General features: G+C 31.1%; 1 protein-coding gene across 1 annotated transcript in view; it reads right to left on the bottom strand.

Moving 5' to 3' along the window:
• Positions 1-8,975, bottom strand: part of LOC113393759 (protein eiger) — a 36,124-nt gene extending 27,149 nt beyond the window's left edge. Inside the window, exon 1 of the mRNA XM_026630802.2 lies at positions 8,372-8,975. Within this exon, the coding sequence (XP_026486587.2) occupies positions 8,372-8,734 (363 nt within the window). The 5' untranslated portion in view covers positions 8,735-8,975. The remainder of the gene's footprint in view (positions 1-8,371) is intronic.
• Between the last annotated feature and the right edge of the window lie 812 nt (positions 8,976-9,787).

A 9,787-nucleotide genomic window follows, 5' to 3' on the forward strand; every position in this document is an offset into this window, starting at 1 on the left:
AACCAAAATACTAATAATAATAACTATCGGAATTATTTATATTTTATTGCAAATTGAATAAACGTTCACAATCTATTACAATTGCGCGAAATAGATTACAATCTAACGGTATTTGCAATTTTACGGTGAAATAATATGGCGGATGCCGGGGAGGCGGAGGGCACATAACGTTCAACCAATCAGTGCGCGAGATGCATTCCGTTCTACGCCAGTTCACAATTTGCCCGCTTCCCATCGATAGATTACAATATAGCGAAAAATAATGCGTTAAATTGCAATCATATTTCACGGTTCACAATATTTCGACAGTTTACAATCTGACGAGATAGATTGCAATCTAACGATGTTTGTAATCATACGGTGACATATATATTTGACTGTCTCGTCGGGTAAGGCCAATAAAAATGATATTTTGGTTGTTTCTGTCTCAGTCCTTGGAGTCTGGATGTTAGAAGTGTTTACCCGCACCTTGTAAGGGACGTAAAGTCGTTGGCCTCCGATTGAACTTTCTCCAGTCGTATCAGAATTGCTATCATAATTATGAAAGAGAAGGACATGGAATCCAATCCAACCATCATACAACTTTTAAAGGCCGCTAGCTGGATATAGGTCTCGCCTAATTGGTGTCACACCGAATGGTCCTGCTCCCTTCGTCCCGTCGTCGTATCCCACCTTTGAAGACATTAAGATAATATAACTAGTCCATTTGAGACCGGAAGCATGTTATGCTATTTTTGTTCCAGGTTAATATACTGAAGCAAAGCTATCAACAACTTCCATGACGACCTTCAGACCTATTCCACTGGACAAGTCAAGTCTGTGGAGTAATTTTTCCAGTCCAGTCATAATTTCATCAGGTAAATGAAGATAAAATTATTTGGCACGCATTTAAGAAACTTTGATTTCATGTATGAATAATGAATCTTTATTCGTTAAGATAACGTAATATAACCGTTACTTTAAAGTCTATAAAGTTTTTACTCAAACCATACCACGTGAGGTCCATATGTATATATGCTGTCAAAAATAAGGCAACAAATTATTTTCACCAATATATTATTAACGGTAGAAATAATATGGAAAAGTGCTGATAACTCTTTGTGTTTGGCATATCTGTTTTGCATACGTGTCTTTGTATTTGTATAGTTAAAAGCCAAATATTTTAATATATTTGCATTTCAATTAAACATTTATAAATTTGAGTTAAAAGGGGATTTTAAAAATAGATAAAAATCATTATACATAAAACATTTAAAATATTTTTATTAGTATGCAAAACGACAAGCTATTATACAGATATAATGCGCATAAGGCACCAAAATAATATTTAAATTTTAATCTTGGCGCCATCATAATTTACCGTCACAGGTGACTTTGTAAAAATATTATCAAAACTTTTACTGTTTCCCACGACTATTAAAATGTTTTGTATCTAGACTAAACGGTTGTTTTATTGCGAAGTATTCGAAAACATATTTTATTTTTAAAAAAAAAACATAACTAATAAGTTTATAAAAAATAACCAATAATGTTCTATATTCATTTGCACCTGAATAATTCACTATAACTCTTCAAAATCTAATTATAAATATAAAAAAAATATTCTTCTTCAATTAAATTTTTTCTGTTCTAAATTTAAATTCATGATTATAAAATCTATTTGAACTATTAACAAATACCTACTGATTTTTTTTATTTTAAATATCTACAAATCTAGCGGTGACTCCAATGACGAAAGGTCAATTATAATGTCTAACATTAAACGTTACAGACATTAAAGATAAATCTAAAAAGATATAACCTTGGCATTGTAATGTCTACTTATATGCGTTAAAAGCGACTATAATTTAAAATTACAAAATTTCGCAAATAGTAAAGTTTTTTTATTTATAACATAGAACGAAACTAAGTGAAAAGTTACCGGTGTACTGAAATATTTTTTTAAGCTAGCCTACTTTTTCAGTATACGAAGACAATTATTTTATCCATCAATTTCTACAGAAGAACACTGCTTCGATCTATACTAAAATTTGTTTTCTTATTTTTTGTTTGTAGGGGTTTTCCAGAAGCTACGGAACTAGTGATCCAATTTAAAAAAAAATCACTAGTAGGAAGCTTACTTTATTCCTGATTAAAAAAATGCGGTGCGCGGTTACCTCATGCACAGTCGGGGCGGGTCGCTAGTATTTTATAATATACTAAAGTTTAAGAAGATTTAAACAACCCAACTAAGTAATTACATTCGTAAAAACCGTTCGTATCGTTTCGAAAAACAAGTATACGAGGGTAAACAGAAAATCTTTAACTTTTTAGGAATTAACCCCAGGTTAATTCCTAACGAGATGACGACCAACTTTCAATAGAATTCAACTGATTTAACACTTTTATTTCTTTGCTAGATCAAATTAAAAAACCGGTTTACTAACAAGATAAATCATTGAATTTTTTGTACATAAATGTTTGTATTTTCCGTCTAAGTACTACATGTCTACAGATGATTAGTAAAAATTTGTTAGAAAACGTTCTATGGCTACAGAGTATACTCGGCGTGATACCCATTGTATCAATTGTTTATCTCTACATAGTATAGTGGATATAAAGCAAAGTCGGTTCTTGCCGTCTGTAAGTTTTTTAAACTACGCAAAGGATTTTAATGCTGTTTTCATCAATAAATAGAGTGATTAAAGAGGAAGGCTTTTATGTACTAGAATATTATAGTAATGAAAAGCCGTGACCCGTATGGAGCCGGGACGGGCAGTATTTATTAAACTAATAATTAATAATTACTTCTATAAACATTGCACATCCGGGTGGCCTTTTATCATTTGAAACTACCTACCGGTTCTCTAGATAAAATATTAACTTAAACTCGTATTAATCTAATTCAATGAGGATTATATATTTAGATCTAATATCTTATATTTGGCGTATCTAAGCGGTGCTTCTTGCCCTTCTAGGGAGAGACTACGTCAATATCTATATTTACTCTAAATAAATTATACATGGCAATAACGACTTAGTTCTGAAATGTGATCCAAATGTAATCTTGGTAAGTACTAATTTTATTGAGTCCCTTTACATTCACACGTTGCACGTGCGCTCACCGCTGAATTTACAAAACGTCTTGCAAACATTGGCGTTTTTCCAACGAACGTTGTATACTCACCAAATCTATATTTATTCCTGTTCGACAACTTATTTGTGCCACCTTTATACCTCTATGACGTTCATTCGACTGATCAAGCAGAAAATATAATAAAAGGCAAATACCATAAACATTACAGATATTTAATACTTTAGAAGTTCTTAGCTAATTCAGCATCGGCCGTATTTCTTTTACATGTTCCTTTATTTAATATGTTGATAATAAATCTCTTTTCAAGTAAGTCGTATGTCAACAATTTTACCCAAATACTTTTAACATCTAATATATTATGATTTCTCTTTATATTTAAATAAACGTCAAATTTCCTACTACACGTGTTCATATGTTACAAAGAGTTTTCATTGTAACAAATAAACCAAATTCAAATAGCAGATACGTAGAGCTGTTGAAAGTTAATGAATCGAGAACCCATTTTATAGCCGATTAATTCCTCACGATGTGTTGAGAGCGTGTTATTATATTTTAATATCTTGTATACATTTCGGCTATTGAAAGTAGAATTTATTACTAACAAATAAATACTGAATGCTTACTCAGAGTGTTATAATATAAAGGTTAACAATAAAAATATATAATACAGATTCTGCTTACAATATTTACCTAATTTACATAATATTTTGTAAAATCTGTAAACTTCAATAAGAACATTAATTCTAAATTCAATGTTTATAAATATCCGATATCGAAGTAGAAAATGTAAACAAATTTGACCTTGAGTTGACATAACTCAGTCTCACGCTTTACTCAAATTATATAATACATATATTATTACGTAGTAATTGGTAGGGTTAGGTTAGGAATGATTCTTTTATAATTATTTATTTATTTAGCCATAAAGCTGCAAGACAAGGTATAAATAAATTATGGTAATAATACATGGCAATAACAACTTAATTCTGAAATGTGATCTAAATTTAATCTTGGTACTTACCAAAAGGGACTCAGTAAAATAAGTACTTACTTATTTTACTGAGTCCCTTTATGTTCACATCTATCTTTTTCCGTCTCGCATTTTTAAATTTGGATCGATAATGATTGTTTTAACATTGACAAATAACTAGTGTTTATTCTTTTTTTATAAATCAGAAGAAAAAAATAGATTTTAATTGATATTTTTTTTTAAATAAATTTTTCAAGTTGCATTTTTGACTTATTTTGAAAAAATATAAAAAACGTGATAACTCAAAAATGGTTCACTCTTGCATCATGCATATGGGGGTTAAAATTATCGCAAATAATCACCCCTATCACCTCCTAACGGGATACGTCGAATTACCAATAACCCTGTATATAGAAATATTGGAAAATATAATTTTTATCTCTATTTTTTAAAGATAACACTAAAGCTCGTCAAATAGCTACGAACTAAGAAACAAAATGGTTGATAAATACAGGAGAAAAAGATAGCTTTTTGTCTTTGGCAACTTATATTCACCGATCAATAAAGGTAAAGCAGATTAGGTTTCGGATGCCTTTCTATAGTAAGATAAGATATCTTATTGACGCCATACCGCCCTTGTACTCAATTATGAGAGTTCATAATGAACGTTTAAATCACTAAGTATTATACTCCAAATAAAAAGTAATAATAATAACAAACTGATAAATCAAATCAGTTTTATTCAAGTAAACTTTACAATGAAGCGTTTTTGAATCGTCGATATTAAAATACTACCACCGTTTCGGAAAGCAGCCTCCAGCGAGAAGAAACGGCAAGAAACTCGCACAGTTGCTCTTTTCAAATAAACAGATTCACAATGCTGTTTTTTTACAATAATTAGTGTCCTGTGATGGAACCCGAGCCTAAATCCAGACGTTTTTTTCTAAAAAGTACTCTTTTAATGAATAATAAGACTTATTTATTAATTTAGTCTTAATAAAAATTAAATTTAACACTTTATAATATTCTGAGGAATTAATTTTGTTCTCATCCAATAAACATTTACATACGATTGAAACTTCAATTAGATGAAACGCCAATTAATAAAAATAAAACTCTTTCAACAACAGTATTTATAATTAAGAAAATTAAATGTTTAGTACAAGTGGAGCAGCCACTACAATATATAAATTGCAACTAATTAAAGATGGATATATACTAATACATACATATATCTATAATTCTAACTATTTATGACGTACACAAATATCGTTACGTTCATAGCTAGCCGTGACGGACCTATGAATAGAACGTGTTGATGTCAGTGAATCACTGTAATTGAGGATAACTATACCCAACGATCGCAGGTCCAACTCCAGGCAAGCAAAACCGACAATTAGCGTGCTTAATTTGTTTATAATTCAGTCTTTAGCAAAAGTGACCGTAAATGTACCGCTACTGACCAGTAGTGGTACTTTTAGAGACTGATACTTTACATTTAAGATGCGTATAGAATTGAATATTTCCTTATACATATTAAAAATAATAAATAATTATAAATTAAATGGATCCTAAAATATTTAATAGCACTCCGAACAGACCTCTCACTGCAGTGCCATTCTGAATTTCAAATTCAAGTTGAGTGGATTGCCATTTAGAAATAAGTTAAATGGAACTTAAATGGAACTATTAAATACACTTCGTCGTGTTTATGTTTCAATTTAGATTATTCATCCCGTTTGACTATTCTAGCATTATGAAGTTCAAACTCGTAATTATTTCTATTGTCTCGACTCAAGAAATGTAATTAAATAAATTGAAAAATCTAATGATAATTATTGTTAAATTAATATTAAATAAATTAATAATATTTGCTGCTTATAATTTTACAAATATCAGAGATGTGAACATTATTTATGTTATTGAAATATTGATTTAAAATCAGAAACAATGACTACATCTTCTTATTACTAACAAATCATAGAAATTTATCTTACTTAAATTACAGTGTAAAAATATTCCTATGTAAAATTATTTAGGTACGTTACGTATTCATTATTTCTATATTTGATATATAATTTTTTTATTAAAACGGAAGGTTTATACTGATTGAATACCTATATATAATTAAATTATAACAAAAACCTTCATAGAATGTAGAACCTAAATAATTATACCGTCATCTTGACTACAGCACGGAGAGCAATCTCAACATTACAGTTTTTTTCACACACACGTGCGTGTGCGTGAAAACACAAGTGAACTCTCATAGACCGATGTGACAGCAATCCGATCCGACGGGAGAGAACTTAAACGCAGATCGTCAACGACTTAAAGTCCTAACGGGATGGGAATAAAAACACTGCCCACTTCTAAACTCTGAACTACTTTAGCGAATTTCTTCACAGAGAGAACCAAATGACAGAAAGGAAACGAAAACGAAAGCTCGGAATTTACAGCCTTATAAGCTAATAGCAAGATTAATGAAGTAGCGTGTTACTTACTAAAATTTTAATTATAAAATCTTAACAATTTAAACAAGTCTACTTAACAACTAAACTTTTGGGCCGAGGCTAAAACACGTTCATCTTAACCGACTGCACCGCAGAAATTCCTCTCTTGCTCGATGGTGAAAGAAAACATTGTGAGGAAACCTGCATGTGTCTAATTTCAATGAAATTCGATCTCATGTGTATCCACCACCCCGCATTGGAGCAGAGTAGTGGAGTTAGCTCCAAACCTTCTCCTCGAAGGGAGAGTGGGCCTTAGCCAAGCACTGGGACATATACTGGCCGTTAAAATACTGTTTTCTTTTAAATCTTAACAAATATAAACAATAGACAAGTTAGCTATTGTAGTCCAATGAAAATTTTTACCGTGTTAGATATAAAATTATATATAACGATATCAATAATATAAACAATTACTAAGTATAGTGGTTGCGCAACGAGGGTCCACTGCAGCGCATCATTTTTTATTTACAAACCTAACTGGTTTGCAAACAAAACCAGTTCCAAATATTGTAGCGCGGACATCCGCCACCGATTTTGGTCAAGCCTTTTTTTTTTGAGCTATATTGTATGAATTTATTCATTGTCGGACGACGAAAGTTCAATATTGAAATAAAAAAGAAAACTGTTTCCGTTTACGAAATAAGACAACAATAAAAAAAAACTCTGATCATACTCTGATAATAATTTGAAACAAAAATGTATGCATTTATAATTTACAACAAAACAAAACCTTCGAATATAAATATTTTTATTTTATTTATTTCGAAATAAGAACAAATAAGTAAGACTGACATTTATACCAATCTATATTTGATAAAACAAATAGGAAGGAAAATCCCATTTAGTTAATTAAACACAGCAATTATACGAATATCGAGCAATATGTAGGATTTATTTGAGTTTAAACGTTTAAAATAGCACAAATAACAATTTACAGCTACACATTTAACTTGTATAACATCCTCATACTTGGCACACCTCGGCTAAACATTTCAGCTTTTGTTTTGATCAAAAATAACCAACACGATATTACAAAACTTTATGATCAATTCCAACGCGTTCGAAATGAATTATTGTTCTATATAGTTATACCACCATTCATATTTTATTAGTGTTTTCAAGTGTTGTATCGATATTTTGATACTCTCCAAATAACTGAATGATAAATGAATTAAAAAAAAATACAAGCTTCAAGAAAGACCGGAGATATTCAACATTTTATGAGTATGAATTGGAATGTTTTATATTCTGTCATCATATCATCAATGATCGAGTCAATTGAATGTAATGATCTCCGTGCAGCTGTATAGAACCTTGGACTAGCTCCGACTTATTATGTATTATCAAGCTTCAAGTTGTTACTTCACTGATTATGTAAATAAAGGAAATCGATACTTGTAATACCTATTTGTAATACCTACATACTTATCTATTTGATATCACACTAAGTTTTAAAATATTAATGTTTTCAATGTATAAAAAACTCGTAGCTGAAATAAATTAGCTATAATTTTTAAAATCATTCAACATTAACTACATTTGTCGCAAAAAAATATGTACAGTAATGTCAATATTTTATAGCAGCATCAATTAACACCATACATGTAAGGATTTAAAGTTGTCAATTGTCACGCTTTAAGCAATGAAATAAACGTCGCGTCCAAAACCTAAAATAATATTTATATCGTAAACATACATGTTTGTTTCATGTTACATTTTCACTTTATCTATGACATATTTAAATATGTCAATGTGTGTATTCTATCTTCCACGAGACATAAAGTATGAAGAATGTAAACAATGAGCACTCACCGTGTCTTCTAAAGCTTTGAATTCGTTAAATAACCTGTTGTTTTCGAGTTTCTGGTTTAAGGACATCACGTTTGCCGACATCGCTATCATATTAGCGGTGAGCTCATCAACCTCTTCTCGGAGACGAGTAAGTTGTAGCTCCCGAACAATTGTAAGGGCCAGTAACCAAACCGCCAAAGCCCCTACGGTCACCCCGAAGACGATGCACCCGTGCCGCCTTCGGTTACCCCTTTCCGTACCCGCATATTGTCGCTCGTAATCTTCACTCATTAAGTTCTTTGATAAGTCCTTCACATCCTTCAATGCTTCCGTCTGGGTGTACATGGTGACAGGCTCGGGTATAAGCGCACGATTTTCGGCCATCACACCCTTGATTGACACTGCACTCGCGATCTGTTACACGAAAACAAATAGAAGCAATTAGCCGTTATCGGCCCATTATCGTGTTCTAAGAAAGTCGGTTCGACTTATTGATAATAGAACCACGTGCTGAGAAATATCCGAAAGTCAGGAAGAAATACACGCGTGACCGGCGAGGCGGACTAGAACCGAGTGGAACAAAACGAAGCGAGTCGTGTGGCACGCGGCGCCCGCGCAACGTTGCATACGGCTCGTCAACGCTCAACTATCCGAATGCGGTAATTGGGAAGATTAACCTTCGTAAACACTCATAGTGTAAACAATTGAATAATTAATGACAAACAGTCGTTAGCGTTATAAGTATTCGCTGTGAAAGAATTTCATTATGCTGATATTATGTGGACCTATACAATACATACATCATTTCTGCTTAATATAACGGCATTATCAGCCGGCGCTGATGTTAATATTAAGTTAATGTTAATAACTGGACGTTTTTCTCTCGTACTTCATAAACATTCATCGTTTATGCAAGTAAAACAATTTACAATATACTAGCAGTAAAATTTATAAATTATTAAAAAAATATATTTGTAATTAATTGAACATAATAATATTATTAACATACAAGAATACTATTTTGATGAACGATTTGCATTTAATTTAGTGATAAATGGTCTATATTTATTTAATTTACACAGTTGTAATATAAAAAATTTCATTATTTGCAAACAACAATAGCATAATAAGAACCCAAAATTGGGATTTGGAATGTTTCTTTGCTAAAATTGCAGCCCTCAATTTATATTACTTAAGAAGATACCTGACTACTCTTGTATAAAAACATTTAAGCTAAAAACTTGCTAGCTTTGATTATTTTTAATAATAACGCCCTTTAAAAAAACGTTACAAATACAGTGATAAAAAAATCTAATTAAGCTATACCTATGTACATAATATTGGCTATATAAGGCAATTTATTTTTTAGGTAACAGTATTATAGTTGCAATTGAAGAAAACCAAAATCCTATGACTCAATAACAATTTGAAATAATT

This window comes from Vanessa tameamea, chromosome 2, assembly GCF_037043105.1.
Source record: "Vanessa tameamea isolate UH-Manoa-2023 chromosome 2, ilVanTame1 primary haplotype, whole genome shotgun sequence".
Classification (NCBI taxonomy): Eukaryota; Metazoa; Arthropoda; class Insecta; order Lepidoptera; family Nymphalidae; genus Vanessa; species Vanessa tameamea.